The 20739-nt window shown below is 39.4% G+C and overlaps 1 protein-coding gene across 3 annotated transcripts in view; it reads left to right on the top strand.

Moving 5' to 3' along the window:
- Nucleotides 1-20739, top strand: part of NDFIP1 (Nedd4 family interacting protein 1) — a 52882-nt gene that overhangs the window by 11290 nt on the left and 20853 nt on the right. For all 3 annotated transcript variants that reach the window (XM_044947551.2, XM_006062638.4, XM_044947550.2), the window contains exon 2: nt 16920-17007. In XM_044947551.2, the coding sequence (XP_044803486.1) occupies nt 16920-17007 (88 nt within the window). The remainder of the gene's footprint in view (nt 1-16919; nt 17008-20739) is intronic.

Genomic DNA, 20739 nt, shown 5'->3' with positions numbered 1-20739 from the left:
GAAGGTAAAAACCATAAGATATTACTTCTTCATTTCAGTTTTCAGCATTTTAAAAATTGACCACTAGGAGATTTAAGGGTTTAGCTCTGGTTTACCACAACTGCATATGCTCCCATTTCCTGTCTCTATATCTTTCTAGTATCAGTTCAGTTCAGTTCAGTTCAGTCGCTCAGTCATGTCCGACCCTTTGCAACCCCATGAATCGAAGTACGCCAGGCCTCCCTGTCCATCACCAACTCCCGGAGTTCACTCAGACTCATGTCCATCGAGTCAGTGATGCCACCCAGCCATCTCATCCCCTGTCGTCCCCTTCTCCTCCTGCCCCCAATCCCTTGCAGCATCAGAGTCTTTTCCAATGAGTCAGCTCTTTGCATGAGGTGGCCAAAGTACTGGAGTTTCAGCTTTAACATCATTCCTTCCAAACTGCAGATGGTGACTGCAGCCATGAAATTAAAAGACGCTTACTCCTTGGAAGGAAAGTTATGACCAACCTAGATAGCATATTCAAAAGCAGAGACTTTACTTTGCCAACAAAGGTCCATCTTTCTAGTATAGTTATAGCCATATTGTAGTTAGATCAATATTCAGTATTTACAGTATTTACAGTAATTTATTTTTTTTAATTTTATTTTTATTTTTAAACTTTACAAAATTGTATTAGTTTTGCCAAATACCAAAATGAATCTGCCACAGGTATACATGTGTTCCCCATCCTGAACCCTCCTCCCTCCTCCCTCTCCATACCATCCCTCTGGGTCATCCCAGTGCACTAGCCCTAAGCATCCAGTATCGTGCATTTAAAATAATAATGTTCACAGCTGAGATATATTGTATGCTGTGATTAGTTTTACTTGCTTAACAGTACCTTATTTTCCCTAAAGTTAACCACAATTTTTTTTGTTTGCCTAATTTTCTGAGTATATATCATAAATTGCTTATGGCATGAATCATCCTCAGACTCTCACTTAATCTTAATTTTTTGATATATTCAAACACATCAGGTATTTTATTGATTTCATTGTTGGGTGGGGGATGTGTGGCTCCTTTTGGGTTGTTTTTGGCTGCATGTGGGTATTAGTTCCCCAGCTAGGGATCAGATCCAGGCCTGTGCGGTGGAAGCATGGAGTCTTAACTGCTGGATTGCAAGGGAAGCCCCTCTTTCCTGTTTTTTGACCTGTACTATAAGACTGCTTTCAAGGTCTGCGGTTGAGTTGTCATCCTAAGACTTCCTTTTCCAATTTTTAGAATTGAAGTCCCCTGCCTTGATTCACACTTTTTTTTTTCTTGATTTATTGTCTCATTTCTATAGAACACACCCTCTAGTACTTTTCTGAGAAAGAATGCATGAGTTAAACTTTTTTGTTGTTGTTGAGACTTTGAACATCTAAGACTTTTTTTTTTAGTCTGTACCCTTACTTGATTTCTAGGCTTTTAGGTTGAAAATAGTTTCCTTTAGAATTTTGAAGCCATTTGTTCCATTGCCTTCTGGGTTCCACTATTAGGAAGACTGAAGCCAGTTGTGACATCTGATTCTTTAAATGTGACCTACTTTCTGTTTTTCTGGAAGCCTTTAGGAACTTCTTTTGTTCCCAGTGTTGTTAAATTTCACTGTGTACCTTGGTATAGATCTGTTTACGTCTGTCGTGCCAGGCACTCAGTGAGCCCTTCCTTTTGGTCTAAAAGCTGATGTCCTTCAGTTCTGGGAAATTTTAAAAAGTATTTGGTTGACTTTTTTTTCTCTGCTTTTTTTCTCCCCCTTTCTCTCTTTGGATCTTGACTCTTTTATACTGATTCTTAAAATTTTTTTAAACTCATATTTTTCACTTTTTTCTCAGCTTTCTATGGGATAGTCTCAATTTTATAACTCTTAGATAAAATTTTAATATTTTTTTAAAATTTTCAAAACTCTTTAATTGCCCCTTCCCCCCCCTTTTTTTAAATTTAATTTTATTTTTAAACTTTACATAATTGTATTAGTTTTGCCAAATATCAAAATGAATCCGCCACAGGTATACCTGTGTTCCCCATCCTGAACCCTCCTCCCTCCCCATTCCATCCCTCTGGGTCGTCCCAGTGCACCAGCCCCAAGCATCCAGTATCGTGCATCGAACCTGGACTGGCGACTTGTTTCATACATGATATTTTACATGTTTCAATGCCATTCTCCCAAATCTTCCCACCCTCTCCCTCTCTCACAGAGTCCATAAGACTGTTCTATACATCAGTGTCTCTTTTGCTGTCTCGTACACAGGGTTATTGTTACCATCTTTCTAAATTCCATATATATGCGTTAGTATACTGTATTGGTGTTTTTCTTTCTGGCTTGCTTCACTCTGTATAATAGGCTCCAGTTTCATCCACCTCATTAGAACTGATTCAAATGTATTCTTTTTAATGGCTGAGTAATACTCCATTGTGTATATGTACCACAGCTTTCTTATCCATTCATCTGCTGATGGACATCTAGATTGCTTCCATGTCCTGGCTATTATAAACAGTGCTGTGATGAACATTGGGGTACACGTGTCTCTTTCCCTTCCGGTTTCCTCAGTGTGTATGCCCAGCAGTGGGATTGCTGGATCATAAGGCAGTTCTATTTCCAGTTTTTTAAGGAATCTCCACACTGTTCTCCATAGTGGCTGTACTAGTTTGCATTCCCACCAACAGTGCAAGGGGGTTCCCTTTTCTCCACACCCTCTCCAGCATTTATTGCTTGTAGACTTTTGGATCGCAGCCATTCTGACTGGTGTGAAATGGTACCTCATAGTGGTTTTGATTTGCATTTCTCTGATAATGAGTGATGTTCCCCCCTTTTTTTTTTAGTAGCAGGAAATGGCAGCTCACTCCAGTATTCTTGCCTGGAGAATCCCATGGACAGAGAAGCCTGCCGGGCCACAGCCCATGGGATCACAAAGAGTCGGACACGACAGTGTCTGAGGACAGAGAATGGAGTTCAGCATATAGTAGATGCTCAGTAAATGTTAGAATCTTTCCTTTAGTAGCACACTGTCCATGTTTTATGGTTTTAATTTTTTTCTCTGAATAATTTCTCTGAAAATTTCTCTGAAATTATTGAAATGTTTTTCTTTTTAAAGTTTATGCTTTTCTGCATAGTTCTTTCATCTGTGTTGCATTTATTCTCCTTGCTTTGGTCTTTTATGATCTTTGAGTTAGAAGTAGGTGATCTTTGCCTGCTTGGTTAAAAGTACACAGTTGGTAGAGCAGTTTGGAAGCTCACTATGGGTGATGGAGCTTCTTGACAGGCCTTATTACCTTTTAATCTAACTAGATTGTTTCTTTGAGTGACAGTGTTTTTCTCTCTTCTGTCTGTCCCCAGAGCTTAGGCCTGGCTGCTACTATTCTAAGAGCTGATTGGCAGAGGTAGACTAGGAGATCTCAAGGTTTAGTAACTAAGTCTCTCACTTAATCACTCCTTTCCGACAATCCATTCTTTATCCAAATCTCTGGTGTCTCCGGTCCAGACTTCTACTGCCTCACACTCTCCAGAGAGTAAACCTCCAGTCTCTTAATGGGGATTCTGGGAGCTGTGTGTTTAACTGGGTCTCCAACTTCTCTTTCTGCTTTTAAATCTCATTTTCACTCTTACTTTCTCTGGTACCTGCTGCCACCAGTTCTTAAGCCTTGAGAGGGTACAGTGCAAGAGAGGTTGCTTTCCTGCTTTCTGGTTTAGGATTCAGGTTTCTTGGGTCTGCTGTGTAAGTTCTCACCTATCCTGCTTCTAACTTGCAGGATTTTATTGCTGCTTCCTCTCCTGTTAGTAAAGTTTTGTTAAATTTGAGGCAAAAAAGAAATTAAAAAATGACTGACATTTACATTTGAGAGGGTTTTGGAAGGGATAAAGGGGCTTCTTTGGTGGCTCAGATAGTAAAGAACCTGCCTGCAGTGCAGGAGATGCAGGTTTGATCCTTGGGTCGGGAAGATCCCCTGGAGGAAGAAATGGCAACCCACTTCAGTATTCTTGCCTGGAGAATCCAGTGGACAGAAGAGCCTGGCGAGCTACAATCCATGGGGTTGCAGAGTTAGACATGACTGAGCGACTAACACTTGCGCTTTTTTTGAAGGGATAAGAGACAGATCTGTGTGTTCAATTTTTAACTGGAACCTTATGGTTGTAATTACTTGTTTTGATTATCTTTTCTATGATAAGTTTTTGATTTAATGAGGTCAAAAGCATCAGTCATGGCCTGATAAAGTCTTTGAGTGATGTTGATTATAAAATGCAAGCAGTTACACACTTGCATAGTAGAACATTCTGTGGTGAGGTAAAAGGAAAGATATGAAATGCTTAATGCATTTCCCTCTTGGTTCTCATTGTTCTTCCAAGAGAAGGGAAACTCCAGACGAGGCCTAAATTACAGCAAACTCTTTTCCCATCCATAATCTCTGCCCCATTGTGCTCTACTCTAAGTGTCATCATCTGATAGTAAGCAAGCATAACTGAGAGAACTCTGGTAGCTCATGAGGCCAGCAGAGCCAGGAAGGCTGCAGTTAGCATGAGTCTCTGGATTCTGAACATGTCTGTCACTTTCAGGGTTTGTGTATTTGACTATACTCTTTAATTTAGACTCCATTTTAATTTAATTCCATTTTTTGATATACCAATTGGTTGTTTTTAGAACAGAAGACTTTCTAGGAATTACAGTGTGATCAATTACCAATTTTCCTTCATATGTACCACAAACGTTTATTGAATACCTAGTTGTACCCAATACACTATGCTAAATATTTTATTTCCAAAGATTGGAGAGGTTATTTCTCCTTTGTTTCTTATTTTTGTTGCATGCATGGTAGGTTGTTTCAGTCATGTATGACTCTTTGTGACCCTATGGACCATAACCTGCCAGGCTCCTCTGTCCATGGGATTCTCCAAGCAGGAACACTGGAGTGCGTTGCCATGCCCTCCTCCAGGGGATCTTCCTGACCCAGGGATCAAACCTGTGTCTCCTGCATTGCAGGTGGATTTTTTACTGCTGAGCCACCTGGGAAGCCCCATATGGCTTAATACCTAGCTTTGTATTTATTTGGTGATTTGTAAAGTAATATGAATACTTTTCGAAGAAGGCGATGGCACCCCACTCCAGTACTCTTGCCTGGAAAATCCCATGGACGGAGGAGCCTGGTAGGCTGCAGTCCATGGGGTCGCTAAGAGTCGGACACGACTGAGCGACTTCACTTTCCCTTTTTACTTTCCTGCATTGGAGAAGGAAATGGCAACCCACTCCAGTGTTCTTGCCTGGAGAATCCCAGGGACGGGGGAGCCTGGTGGGCTGCCGTCTCTGGGGTCGCACAGAGTCGGACACGACTGACGCGACTTAGCAGCAGTAGCAGCATGAATACTTTTAAATAAATACAAACTAGTAAGTTAAAATGGCATTAAGATTAGCTGTCATTTCTTTAGGTAGGTTTCTGTTAAAGTTACACCTCCATGCCTGATTTAGTCAGCATGTGCTAATAAAGTATCCATGCTGTGCCACTCCCTGTTAAGTGCTGGGGTGAATACAGTAGTGAACCATGCAAAGGTCCCAGTCTGCAGAGGGCTGACAGTCTACTCTATTAACTGTTAATCAAGCAAGGGTGCATGTTCCTGTGGTGCAGAAAGTGAGGTTCTGACAGTGGGTGTTTACAGAAAAATAAAGGTTTATTTACAGGTTTCAAGCGAGGAGAACTGGGTAGCTTATGCTCAAAAGATCCAAACTCCCTGATGGCTTTCAGGCAAGGCTTTTTAAAGATACGTGTTGGGTAGGAGGGTGGTTGGATATGTATGTGATTAGATCCTGGATCTCCTTCTGATTGGTTGGTGGTGAGGTAGCAGTGATATTTTGGGAATCTCAACCTTCTTGTTCCAATTGGTTTGGGGTCTACTACCACAGACTCTAATGTCATAGTCACTAAACTCTACTAGTTTCTGCAGAACAGCTCAAAGGTATGCATCAGATTGTTATCTATATTCCTTCAGGAGGAACTAGGAGTCCTTTGACTATTCTCCTAATCATTAAATGCTTGAGTCTGGTCTTTGGAACTTCGGGAAGATCTGGGAGACTAAAACCTTTCTACAAATAAGAAACAGGACGTAGAGAGGGGCTTTTGTATCTAGAAAGGCCCCACAGGGTCCCGCTTGTTCCATTCCCCCCATTTATTTGATAGCCCTAAATTCTGAGAGGAATAGAGGCAGGATAAGAAATAAAGTTTAGGAGAGAGATTAATCATAAACTGAGCAGAGGCACTCAGTTTTAGGGGGACTCAGTTTCATAAATCCTCTGCTAGTCTCCTTTTCTCAACCTTTCTGGAATTGTTAGTGTGATTTATCTGCAGAAACATGCACAAATCATAAGTGTGTCTTGTAGCTCAGTGAATTTTCACAAGCTAAACATGCACATTAGCTGGTACCCAGTTCAAGCAGCAGCATTACCAGCACTCCAAAAGCTCATTTCAAGTGCCCTTCCGGTTGTGCCCCTACCCACGGTAACGACTCAACTGGCAGATTAGATTTGCCTGGTTTTGATCTTTATTATATAAGGTGTAGTCACACAATAAAAGCTCTGTGTCTGGTTTCTCTTGCTCAGCATAATTATGTTTATGAGATTCACCTGTGATATTATATGTTGTTATAGTTTGTTCATTCATGTGACTGTGTGATATTCCATGGTGTGAAGTTAACATGATTTAGTAACCCATTCTGATGTTAATGGGCATTTGAGTAGTCTCCAGTATTATGAATAGTGTTTCTTTGAATAACCTGATAACATCTTTTGGTGAATGTATGTGTTTCTGTTGGGGTATATAACTAGAGTAGAATTGCTAGGTCATAGAGTATATATGAATTCATCTTTAGTAGATATTGCTAAACAGTTTTCTAAAGTGGTTCTACAATTTTACATTCCAAGTTTGAGAGTTCTGGTTATATATATGTGTGTGTATAAAATCTTAATGGAGACCAGAAGTGTTCTGTATGCCAAGTCCAGAATCCTTTCATTTCTGTTGTGAGTTTATAAGTAGGAACAAACAATTTTTTAAAATTGTTCTTGAAATCTAAATAGATGCCACTTATAATCCATATTCTTTTGGGACAAAGTTTTTTTCATAAAGCATTGCTTAATACATTAATTGATGAATGATTAAGAGTTCATTTTTTATTTCATAATGGTATTTTAGAGAGAAGACAACATGAGGATTTTAAAAACACAAAAGAATATTTACCATTCACGGACTAGATTTTATATAAATTATTTTAAATGTGTGCTTGGTTGCTCAGTCATCTCCTACTGTTTGTGACCCCATGGGCTATAGCCCGCCAGGCTCCTCTGTCCATGGGGATTCTCCAGGCAAGAATACTGGAGTGGGTTGCCATGCCCTCCTCCAGGGGATCTTCCCAATCCGGGGATCCAAATCAGCTCTCCCGCATTGCAGGTGGATTCTTTACTGTCTGAGCCACCAGGGAAGCCCATCTTAAAATGACTCTTGTCTAATTCCTATTTTCATATTGTTTATTCTGTAAGCAAAAGATGAACTGTCCTGTCAAAGGCAAGGAAAACAGGCCAGGAGCTTAGTCTCCAATTCAACTTATCTTTGCTGGGACTTTTAATTCCTTCTCCTTTCTGGAGCTCTGAACTAAGAACCGAGTTTTCATATGGAACTAAAAAGTGGAGAAGAGGTAGGACTCAAGACATAATTGGATGCCACTTCTTAAAGGATGTTATGTTCAGAGGTAGAGGGGCTTACCTAATTGAAAGCTGTGTGATTGTTCCTTATTTCCCCAATCTTTATAAAATCATGAAGAGTAATAAGGAGTGGGGGGCACTTATCGCTAACCTGGAAGGCTCTTTCTTAGTTGTAGACTTTGCCTAAGCTAGGTGACCAGAAATATTGGACACCATTTACTTGACAGGGTCTTGATGAAGCCATCAGTGGTGAAAATATTTCAGTTGGATGTAAGATGTGGATCCCAGGGGTTGGCAGGTTGATGGCAGTTTTCTGGTGCCACCCAAAAATCTCACAATGTACTTCCCAGGTGGTGCTGGTGGTAAAGAACCTGCCTGCCAGTGCAGGAGACATAAGATGTGAGTTTCATCCCTGGGTGAGGAAGATCCCCTGGAGTAGGAAACGGCAACCCATATTAGTATATTTGCTTGGAGAATCCCACAGAGGAACCTGGTGGGCTACAGTGCATGGGGTTGCAAAGAGTTGGAACATGACAGCGCACAGAGAAGATATGGATCCCAGAGGTGGGCAGGTTGATGGCAGTTTTCTGGTGCCACCCAAAAATCTCACAGTGCCACTATCCTAGCCATAGTTGGCTAGTTTAGTGCCTTAATGAATGAGGAGTTATTTCTCCTAGTGCCTTGGCTTCTTAAGAAAGTTGAAGGGACTTCCGGGTGGTCCTGTGTTTGGGAATCTACCTTGTAATGCAGGGGACTTGGTTCGATCCCTGGTCAGTGAACTAAGATCCCACATTATGCAGAGCAACTAGACCCGTGCCCAACAACTGCTGAGCAGGCACACTCTGAAACCTGTGCGCCACAACCAGGGAGAGTCTGTGCGCTGCAGCGAAGACCCTGTGTGCTGCAGCTAAATTAATTCATTTAAGAAAAGAATTGTTAAAAAGTTGAAGTTGGAGATGAGTGGCTACCATCTTGCCTTCCTCTTTTCTCTCTCCATGGTATGCCTTCACGTGTTACTTGGACCTCAGGTGAAAAATAGAAGAAAAGCCATCGAATTGATGATCATAGTTCATAGCATTTGCTCTCATTTGTAAGGACTAATGTAAATATTGACTTGGAATATTTTCTCTCTTTCCAACCAAATTGTATTCATCAGTTGTTTTTATACATGTTAGTGGTGATAACCACAAAAATCTTTAAATAGAAAGCTTTACAAACTGGTGGCCGTTCTAAGAAAATTTTACTGTGGTATTCTTTTCATCTGTTATTGCCATTGTCTTATTTAAAGCATTATCCTAATTACTTTGCTTTGCCTTTGCTTTGGTGAATTTTGATTTTTTATTTATGTTTTTATCTTCCTACTAAGAGGATTTGCATTTTGTGTTTTCCCTCTGCCATTAAATATGTTATGGATAGTCTAGATCTGGTGGTGATTTGTTTTTTAAATTATCTTCAGGTAAACAACAGAAAAAAATAATGTTTATTCTTTGCTCTTAAAAGACATTGTTGGTCAAACTCTCTTTTAATTTCCTGATCCTAGTATTTTTCTTTTCAGGGAAGGAACATATTAAGGGATTTTTTAAAAGCATGATTAGTTTGCAACTCAGTGGGTTATTTTCCTTTGTTATTTTTATCCATTCACTTATAGGTGTACTGTGTTAAACTCTGAGGATATTGATGGGATCAGGACGCACCCCCTCCCCTTAGGGGACATAGACATTGATTTAGCAAGGAAGTACTCATTTGGAATAGTTGGTTTTCAGTGTCCTTTTAAATAAATTATACATTATACAGGTTTTCAGTTTTAATATTAGAAAATACTCTTCCTTTTTTGAGTTGTAATCCACATGCCATATAGTTCATCTTTTTACAGTGTACAGGTCAGTGGTTTTTACCGTGTTCACAGGTTTTGCCACTGTTACTGCTGTCTAATTCCAGAACATTTGAATCACCCCCAAAAGAAACATAGTACTAGCAGTCAGTAACTCCACACTTTCCATTCCCTAGCACTTGGCATCTGCCAGCCTTTCTGTCTCTATTATATTTGCCTTTTCGGGAGAAATTATATAAATGAAGTCATACACTATGTGGTGTTTTGTGATTGGCTCCTTTTTCTTAGCATAATGTTTTCAAAGTTCACTCAGGTTTTAGAATGTATCAGTGCTTCATCGTTTTTGTTTCTTGATTTCTTTTTTTGGTTAGGATTATTTATTTCTGTCCATCTTTTTGAAAGTGTGTGTGTTAGTCTCTCAGTCGTGTCCGACTGTTTGCAACCCCATAGTCTGTAGCCCCCACCCCCCACCAGTCTACTCTGTCCATGGAATTTTCCAGGCAAGAATTTTGGAATGGGTTGCCATTTCTTTCTACAAGGATCTTCCCAACCCAGGGATTGAACCTGGGTGTCTTACATTGCAGGCAGATTCTTTACCATCTGAGCTACCAGGTAAGCCCTTCATTTTGAATGGATATACCAGATATTATTTATCCATTCATCATTTGATGAACAATTTGACTATTATAAATAACGCTGCTATGAACATTTATATACAAGTTTTTCTGTGAAGATATATTTTCAGTTCTCTTGAATATATGTCTTGGAGTGGAATTTGCTGGATCCTTTTTTAATTCTGTTTTTAACTTTATTTTGAGAAATAACCAAACTATTTTCCATCTTGTGTATGAGTGTTTTAATTTCTGTGCATATTCAGCCCATTTGATTTTGATTTTTTTTTCCCTTTTGTTTATGGCCATATGCTTGGGTGCAGTGTGATATCTTGTGGCTTTGATTTGCATTTCTTGATGACTAATAATGTTGAACATCTCATGTATACTGGCTATATATCTTCTTCAGAGAAATATCTTTTAAAATTAGATGGTCTTTTAATTATTGAATTTTGTTGTCAAAATTACCTTATATAAATATCATCCCCTAGTTAATAGTAAGTTAGTAGAAAACTATTCTTGAATGGATAGAATTTGGTGGTGGTGGAATAATTTATAGTCAGTATATTATATACAAATATAAGGTCTGCAAACTGGTGGTTGCCAGAGGGGAGGTGGATTGGGGGGCAGGTGATTAGATGAAGGCGATTAAGGGGTACAGAGTTCAAGTCATGGGGATATAATGATAGGGAATACAGTCAGTAGTAGTATAACAACTTTGAATGGTGACAGATGGTAATTAGATATCAGTGATCGTTTTGAAATGTATATGAATATTGAATTACTATAAAGTGTACCTGAAACTAATATATGATGTTGAATGTCAATTATACTTCAATTGAAAAAAAAACTAGTCTATATACAATAGAAAATTTTTACTTCTCACAAACTTTGTTTCTGAACAACAGAGTAAAATAGCACCCCCAGTGGTTTACCTAGAGAAATGTGCTTTTACTTTCTGGTAATTATACTGTCTCATTTGTTGGGATTTAAAGAGTATGCAAAAATAGTGGGTTGATCATTAGAGGTTTAAAATATTGCATTTTAAGGTAAATGTTTTAGAAGTTAACACTAAAATTATAAGTGTAAATAGCATTTAAAGCTAAAGTTTAGGATTTTCTGAGACTGTTACTACTTAAAGGAGGTATCTAAACTTACCAGAATTTTCTTGCTGTTTAAATAGGATTCACCCAAGAAAAAAATGAGTCATGAAAATACTGTAACTTTATGGATTTATAGGATAAGTTCAGCATTATTTCCACATACTTGTTATGTTTGTGTAAATTATGAGGTATACTTTGATAGCTTTTCTCGTGGATTTACGAGTTTTGGGGTTGATCTTCTCTTTGATGTTTAGTAGAATTTTTTTTAAAAATTGTTCTTCCATTCTTAGTAGAGAGAATCCAAGAATGACTTTATGTGCCTTTAGGTACTGCCATCCTGTACAGTTGTAAATGTTGACCTTAGTTTGGCCTAATCTGAGTCCTTGCTCTTCTGTTGCTTAAAAACAGCTCATTTCTAAATTGAAGCTCATCTTTAAAACTACTGGGATTTCCCTGATGGCTCAGTTGATAAAGAATCTGCTTGCAATGCAAGAGACCTGGTTTTGATCCCTGGGTTGAGAAGGTCCCCTAGAGAAGGAAATGGCAACCAACTCCAATATTCTTGCCTGGAGAATTCCATGGACAGACCATGGGGTCGTAAAGAGGCGGACATGAGTGAGCTACCAACACTTGCTTCAGAACTGCTTTTGGGAGGGTAGCGAGAAGCCTTTTTACTATGGCTGGAGCTCAAATAATTTAAACTTGTAGGGTTTGTGTCTTTAAACTTGTTAATTGAAGTATGCTTCTGTTAGAACTTGAGTTATGTATGATTTTTTTATGGGAGATTCTGTTGTTTAAAACACCATGTATTTATTTCTGATAGGAACAGTGTGGATAGGATACAGAGGAAGGTAGTAACAAGGAAAAACATCCTTTATTTTAGTTGTGCTGTATTTCATAGGCTTAATATACAGGACAAAACATTTCAGCACCTGTTGGTAGGTGTTTTTTTGTTTTGTTTTTTTTAAACTGAGGGATTGAAGGTAAAAGGAGAAGGGGGTTGCAGAGGATGGTTAGATAGCATCACCGACTCAATGGACATGAATTTGAGCAAACTCTGAAAGATACTGGAGAACAGAGAAGCCTGGCGTGCTACAGCCCACGGGGGTCTTGAAGAGTCGGACACGACTTAACAAGTGAACAACAGTCAAGGCTAAGAAGTACCTAGAAGATTGTACCATATAAAATGGGGACGTGGAAGAGTTTTAGGGATCTTCTGGGGAGCCATAACAGAGTCTGCTTATGGTATAAGGAGGAATGCAAGTAATCAGGAAATAGGAGTGAGGGCACTGTCAGGAATGTGGTGAAGAGAAAGACCATCTGAAGTTTCACGATTCAATTATTCCTTGATCAGCAGTGAAGATGCAGTTTTATACTCAGTACTTTATATGGCATGTATAGGTAATTGTATAACCAAGGGAAAACCACAGTTTAAATCTTATTTGGAGATAAGTAAAATTGATGAGAATTGTTGTAAAAAAATGATGTGACAGAAAAGAATCCAGAGCCCCAAAGGTATTTATTAACTGTCACAATTTTACAATTAACCACCCTCTCCTGCAGGAGCATGGAGAAGGTGATGGCACCCCACTCCAGTACTCTTGCCTGGAAAATCTCATGGACGGAGGAGCCTGGTAGGCTGCAGTCCATGAGGTCGCTAAGAGTCGGGCACGACTGAGCAACTTCACTTTCACTCTTCACTTTCATGCGTTGGAGAAGGAAATGGCAACCTACTCCAGTGTTCTTGCCTGGAGAATCCCAGGGACGGGGGAGCCTGGTGGGCTGCCGTCTATGGGGTCGCACAGAGTCAGACACGACTGAAGCGACTTAGCAGCAGCAGCCTGCGGGAGCATAGTGCAGGGAGAGGGCAGAAGTCCCACCACTTTTCAAACTTGTCTCTCCATAATCCCTACAAAGGAAATCTGTAACAGGTAGGTTGTAATCAGGCTTCCACTGACCCAGTTGCTAGAAGAGACTGGGCATCTTTCCAGCGGCAGCCTCAAACTGACAATGACACTTATTCTCTTAGAGAGCCCTGGGAGAGCCTGAGGATCCCCGAGCCCCAGGGATATTTAGGGAGGACTGCATAGGAAAGGTTTCCAAGGACGGAAGAGGAGAACCTTAAGAATACATTATGAAACCATGTAACCAGTCTCACAGCCTTATGAGCTCTAGTGCAGTATTTTCCAGTCCCCCCACAATCCCTGTTAGTGAGTGTCTGGCTTGTTTGGCTGGCAGAACCAAATTAATGGCAGTAGATGCCCCCAAAGTGTAAAAAGATGTACACCTAGGGATTCTGTTGTATAGCATGTTATTATTCACACTCTGGTGGTCACTAATACTTCTTGAAGGTGGATTGCCTCTTTGCCTCCAACATTGTAGTGTTTTATTTTAAACACCTTTCTTGATGGAGCGTAAATTTATCACCAGCATTATAGAAAAGAAGTCAGAGTTGCAAACCCTACAGTGAGGTCCTGAGATCTTCCTAATACGGCGAGCCTCCTTAATCATAGTAGGTGTCTTTGTTGGTTGTTTTTTCAGCTAGAAATAATATTAGTATGATTGATTACTAATAATTACTTACTATTTATTAATTAATGATTCAAAAGTGTTGAATTTTAATGAAGTAAAAAATTTTACCTGGAAATGTTTCTTTTTTCCTCATTAAAGAGAAAATGGGGGTTTCTGACTCATTTGGAATTTCTTTGCTCTGTTATCTTTTACCCTGGTGTGGGATGATCAAATTTCACATTTCCAGGTTGCTAGGAGACAAGCAACCTATCTTGCAGATACAGGTGTTAAAACTCCTTATTTCTTAGAATTCTGTATTTCTTAGAATTGTCATGCTTTCTTTCTAAAATCTTAATTATGCAGAGGTAACGGGATTATTTGACCAACCTCAAGAAATAGAAAAAAAATCAAATAAAAAAGGAGAAACTAGGTTTAAATAAAGAACATGGCTGGCTATAGTAAATTAAGACAACATTCGTAAAACTCTTACTTGCCTTTGCTTTTGCTGCTGACTTTTGCTGCTTTTTGTAGCTTTGTTTTTGCTGGGGCTTTTCGCACTTTCTGCAGTGCACAAGAGTGGTAGGTTGGGAATAAACTGAGAATGCTTTGTCTAGAGGTTTGCAGGCATTAAAACTGTTCCAAGTGAACCTGGCCGCAGGAACTCTATTTGAATAATTTACTGATTTGGTCTCCCAAAAACATTTGGATTTACTGTAGCTATTTTGCCCAGAAGCCCTTCTTCTGAAGGGCTTCCAGGTGGCTCAGTGGTAAAGAATCTCCCTGTCAATGCAGGAGATGCGGGTTTGATCCCTGGATTGGGAAGATCCCCTGGAGAAGGAAATGGCAACCTACTCCAGTATTCTTGCCTATAGAATCCCATGGACAGAGAAGCCTGGCAATCTACAGTCCATAGGGTCACAGAAAGTCAGATACGATTGAGCATACATGCATGCACCACTTCTGAAAAGAAAATTCATCTTACATTACAATGCAATTATTTGGGGAATGCCTTAAGTTTAATGTTCGATAGGTAGTGTTAAAAAAAAAAATGTGCCCAGATGGTAGATGTTGATGACAATTTGGCAGAATTCACTTGAAATTGAATGCTTTGCAATATTAGCCTCCCAGGTAACGCTAGTGGTAAAGAACCTGCCTGCCAACAGAGGAGACTCGGGTTTGATCCCTGAGTCAGGAAAATCCCCTGGAGGAGAAAATGACAACCCACTCCAGTATTCTTGCTTGAGAAATTGTGTGGACAGAGGAACGTGGTGGGCTACAGTCTGTGGGGTCATAAAGAGTCAGACATGACTGAAGCAACTTAAAACGCACACATGCTTTGTAGTATTAATCAGAAAGGTTTTGTTTGCTTCTAATTTTGAATAGCGTGGGAATTGGAGACTGAGATCTTTCAGATTTAATATCTGCTTCATGTGAGGACAGGTCAGCCCTTCTCTTCTTATGTTTCAATTCAAGATAGAGTTCTTTGCAGCAGTTGGTTTAGAAGGATTTGTATTTTATCATTGGCTCAGTTGGCTCTATATGTCTTTTTTTAAAAAAAAATTTAAAAGATATGGGCCGTTTTAAAAATTACTTATCATTTTATTTTTGGCTGCACTTGGTCTTCGTTGCTGCATGCTGGCTTTACTTGCAGCTTGTGGGGGCTTCTTCTTGTGGTGGTTTCTCCTGCTACAGAACACGGGCTCTAGGAGTGCAGGCTTCAGTCGTGGCACACGGTCTCAGTTGTCTGCTGCATGTGGAATCTTCCCAGTCTAGGGATCGAACTCGTGTTCCCTGAATTGGCAGGCGGATTCCTATCCACTGTACCACCAGGGAAGTCCAGCTCTATATAGCTTGATGGTATACATCTGGTACCCAGACTCCCAAGTCAGTTACACTGATAAATACTATGTTAGTACTTTACAGATTGACTCCCATTCTCTACCAGTTAATCTTTTTTTTTAATGTTTTTAATTTTTTCTTTAAAATTCTTTTATCAAATATAGACACAGAAAACTGAATAAATCACATATATTTATGTAGCATTTACTAAACATGAATGGAGTTGACATTCACAAAACCAACACCCAGATCAGGAAACAGTACTTCCATCACCTCTGAAGCATATTCTCACCTACCCACCGGTAGACTGACTCTTAGCCAGTTCATCTTTTAAATGAGCTGTATTCTGTTGTCACAGTGGAAAATTAAATCACTTGTCTTTGTTTATGAAGATGAGTTGGGTAGATTGGTAGTGGCAGAAAGACACTTTCAGTGTCAGCTATGTAAAGTAACTGGAGCTATAGATTTGGCCAGTGAGAAAGTTACTGATACAGAAGAGGAAGATGTATTGACAGAGATTGTATGTAGAATTTTATGTTTTTGAAAATATCTCAATTATTTAAGATACAATCTGTGACAATCTGTGCAAACTGAGTAAACCTTAGTTTTACTGTGATTAGTCTTTGTCTTAACAGATTTTTATTATTCTAACTGGAAAAATTATACAAGCGATAGATGTTCATTACAAAACATTAGAACATACGTATACACAAGGAAAAAAAATCTCCTCTGATGCATCTCCTGAGATAAACAATGTAAACTGTAGATATCTATCGTAGACCTGCTTTCCATCACACAACTGTCTTTCAAAACCAACTTATGTGATTCATATGGTTTGATAGGAGAAGGCAATGGCACCCCACTCCAGCACTCTTGCCTGGAGAATCCCAGGGACGGGGGGGCCTGGTGGCTGCCGTCTCTGGGGTCGCACAGAGTCGGACACGACTGAGTGCCATAGCAGCAGCAGCAGCATGATTCGAATAATTTAGCTTTTCTATGTAACAGTACAACACAAATCTTTCTGTTCAAGTCAATGAATTTTCTTCATTTTCATTTTTGTGGTTACTTAGTAATCCTTTGTGAGGTGAACTGTAATTTATTTAATAAGTCCCCTGTGATTGGTATTTAGGTTGTTCCTGAATAGCATTTATTTGCTACCTTATTTGCCTCTTTCTGATTATTTCCTTAGGATAAATCCTGGGAGTAGACTACTTCGTAAAGGATCTGCACATTTTAACACTTTTGAAACCCACTGCCAAATAGCTTTCCAGAAAAGCTATTCCAGTTTTCAGGTTTTCCTCTAATTGCCTTTATGCTTGCATTAAAATGTGAAATTTTTATTTAGTTGCAGAATGAAGAAGAGCCTGGAGAACCTGAACAGGCTGCAGGGGATGCTCCTCCACCTTACAGCAGCATTTCTGCGGAGAGTGCAGGTAGGTAACAGGGTGAGATGACTGCTGAGCTCTTGAAATGCGTTAGCCAGAGACTTTTGGCTACTAAGTATTTGTTGTTGGTATTTGCTTCAGCTTTCTGTAAGAAGTCTTTTTGTAGTTTGTAACCTGAGGTGAAAAAAACTCATGTTACTGTTCTGAAAAACAGATAAAGGCCCCATTCCAATGTGGCTTTTTTATGGAACTTAATTTCATTTCAACACTCTTAATATAAGGATAGAATTCAGAAACCAAGTGATCACGTTTTTTTCTTTTGTTCTTTTTAGTTTTCTTGTTAGTTGTTCTGCTCTTTGATTCTAGTACCTATGACCTGGAATATAATATGTTCGATTTCTTTTATAATAAATAAAAGGCTGATAAGTCCTTAATTAAAAAAAGCTAGAAGTCTCCCAACGTTTTCATTTTCTTCCTCATAGTTCAGACCCTCCTTAATTAATTTTTTTCTTTCCATCCTATGCCAGATTATCTTTATAATTTTCACACACATGTTTAGAAGAGATGGGGGAGAAGAAAGAAAATTGTGATAGTTTAGGACTTTTGGTAATTAGATCTTTGTGATACCAGTTCTGCTTTAATTGCTGAAAACTGAGCAGTTTTGATGGAACTTCTTCCATATTCTCTGAAACAGAACTGTGACAGAGTGGCAAGTACGTGACTGATGGTTAGAAATAGAGTGGTGCACACATGTTGGTAGGGGGAAAAAAGTCAAAAATCACTGTTCTGTATATTCAGTTTACCTGTTTTAATTTGTGGTATATAAATTGTGGTAAACAAATACTGGATTTTGTTTTGAATGTACTAAATTAGAAAAGATTGTCATTAAACTTTTCATGGAAACTTAAAATTTTATGTGAGGTGTCTATATTGATGGATCCCATTTTTTAAAAATCCTTTGAAATAGGGAAATATAAATATTCTTGATTTCCCTCAACTTAAGGTAGTAAGGAGAGTTCCCTGGTGGCCTCTTGGTTAGGATTCCAGGCTTTCACTGCCATGGCCTGGGTTCAATCCCTGATTGAAGAACTGAGGTCCTGCAAACTGTGTGGTGTGGCCAAAAAAAGCTTTCCTTAAAGTGGTAGCTGTCAGTTTTGTTCATGTATTCAGAATTACTGTGGCATGGGCAATTCAGATTGTACCCATCAACTTGTAATATGATTTTTAGTGTGATTTAATTAAAAGTAAAAAAATTTTAAGGAAATTATATATGCATGTATATGTGTGCATCTGTTAAAGTAGTTATTTTGACATAGAGAAAAACAAGTTTCTTGAATTGGATTATGTGGCAGCTTTAGTTTCAATAATACATTTTCCTTATTTTATTCTAAAAGCTTTGATATTTTATTTTTCTCATTTACATAGGTCTGCATTCCATCTGGAATTTTTTTTTTCTGTGTAGTATGAGGTAGTGGTCAGGATTGTTTTCCCTTACAGATATCCATTTGGTCTCACATCATTTATTGAAAAGACCATTTTTCCTCTACTGTACTGCAGTGTCACCTTTGTCATGAATCAGGTGGCCATATATGTGTATGAGTATCTGTTTTCTGGACTCAGTACTTTTCTTTGGTCTGTTTATTCACCTTTGTGCCTATACTCCAGTCTTAATTCCAGAGCTTTATAATCTTGATATCTGGTAATTAGGTCCTTTAATCTTTTTGTTGTTCAAGATTGCTTTGGTACTTCTTGGTGCCGGGGTCCAGCCCCGGCTGATCCAGGGTATTCGAAGGGGAGACGGCGTCGGCGACTATTTACATATTCATCAAAGATATAAAGAGCAATAGAATGAGGATAGCTCAGTAGGAAAATTCAGTGGAGAAAAGAGGCTGAGTAGCTTGGTTTACGCAGGAGACCAATAAAACTTCAAGACAAGAAGTTTGCACCACTTATGTAGGCTGCAGGCGTCCTTCCGTTCTCCTGAAGGAGAGGAGACATTGAGGCCTCTCTGGTCGGATCTTAGAAGCCCAGGCATAATTAGTAAGCATGGCGGGTTCCGCGCTCCAGATGGAGACTCAGCCAGAATTTGAGAGAGAGAGCGACATGGGGAGACCAGTATTTCGAGAAACTGATCCCCATTCTTTATTTTCCAGGGTCTGTTTTTATACACTGAGGTGTTATACAAAAGTCATGCGGGGACAGCAGTCCTGACTTTTATTAAAGTCAGGTGCTTCATACAAGTGTATACAGAGGTCGTAGGGGTGTTACATCATCTTCTTGCCAGGGGGCCTGCTGACAATTTATGACCCTCTCCTTGTGACAGCGGTCAGTCAACCAGGACACTTCTCCAGGGGTGATTATTTTTGAAACAGACGCCACCCAAATAAAGTTACATTCCTATAGGGTGAGGGTGTAGTGGGTTTTAGTTAAGGAAAGAATTTACTTAGCCTAAGGTCCAACGTGATTAATATCAAAGGTTAATACTTATTTCTTCTATATATTCATTAACGTGTATAAGGGCAGGGGATGTGGAGACTTAGCAGTAAACATTGGCTCAACAAATGAAAAACTCTTCACCAATACAATTTCTAATCAGCCCACTATACTTATACTAATAGTTTTCTAACTTCTCTAAAGAACCTGTTTTTAGAAGGTTTAAAGCATCTCGTGCCTCTCACGGTTGGGAGGCTGTGAGCAATCACATGTGGCTGGACAAGCCTGTCAGGCAGGCCAGAGAACCTTCAGAGGAGTTTGTAGGTTAAAACACTCTTGTCACGCCCAGGAGTTTTTATTAACTGGAGCTCTAAGTTAACTCCTTCTCCAAAAGAGTTAAAGGTGGGGGACAGCCCCCCTAAAGTCAGAGGTGTAGGTGAGAGCACAAAGTAGTAAAGTAGGCAGGCTCTGGTTATGGGGGTAGATGCTTGAGGATTTCCGGGGGGACTCCTGAGGCTCGATCCCGCCTTTGCGTATGTCGAGCCTGCTTCCTCATGACCTTTGCCACGGGCCGAGGGCCTCACTCTGGCCCCCAACATCTTGGCTTTTGCATTTTCATTTACAGTTTAGAATCAGCTTGCTAGTTTCCATAAAATGGAAAGAAATAAACAAAAACTCTGCTGGAAGTTTAGTTGGGATTGCACTAAATCTGTTTATTAATTTGAAGATAATTAGCATCTTTATCCGGAGAAGGCAATGGCACCCCACTCCAGTACTCTTGCCTGGAAAATCCCACGGACGGAGGAGCCTGGTAGGCTGCAGTCCATGGGGTTGCTAAGAGTCGGACACGACTGAGCGACTTCCCTTTCACTTTTAACTTCATGCACTGGAGAAGGAAATGGCAACCCACTCCAGTGTTCTTGCCTGGAGAATCCCAGGGACGGCGGAACCTGGTGGGCTGCCGTCTATGGGGTCGCACAGAGTCGGACACGACTGAAGCGACTTAGCAGCAGCAGCAGCATCTTTATCATATTATGTCTTCCAGTCTGTGTTAAACCCCTCCCATTTATTAAGATTTTATTTAATTTCTCTGAATAATATTTTGTGAGTTTCAATATAGAGACCTTGCATCTTGTTTCTTACATATTTTTTTCTTGCATCTTTTTAATTAGATTTATTCATAGGTATTTGGTTTGTTTTGGTGCTGTTGTAAATGGTCCATGTATAATTTTATTTTCTGTTTGTTACTGATATATGAAAATATAATTGATGGTTTATATTAACTGTGTGTTCAGAGACTTTTCCTAAATTCATATATTAATTCTAATCATTTGTTTGTAGATACTC

Source organism: Bubalus bubalis, chromosome 9 (assembly GCF_019923935.1).
Source record: "Bubalus bubalis isolate 160015118507 breed Murrah chromosome 9, NDDB_SH_1, whole genome shotgun sequence".
Lineage (NCBI taxonomy): Eukaryota > Metazoa > Chordata > Mammalia > Artiodactyla > Bovidae > Bubalus > Bubalus bubalis.
Note: the sequence above shows the minus strand (reverse complement) of the source record. Positions and strands in the feature narration are given on the sequence as shown.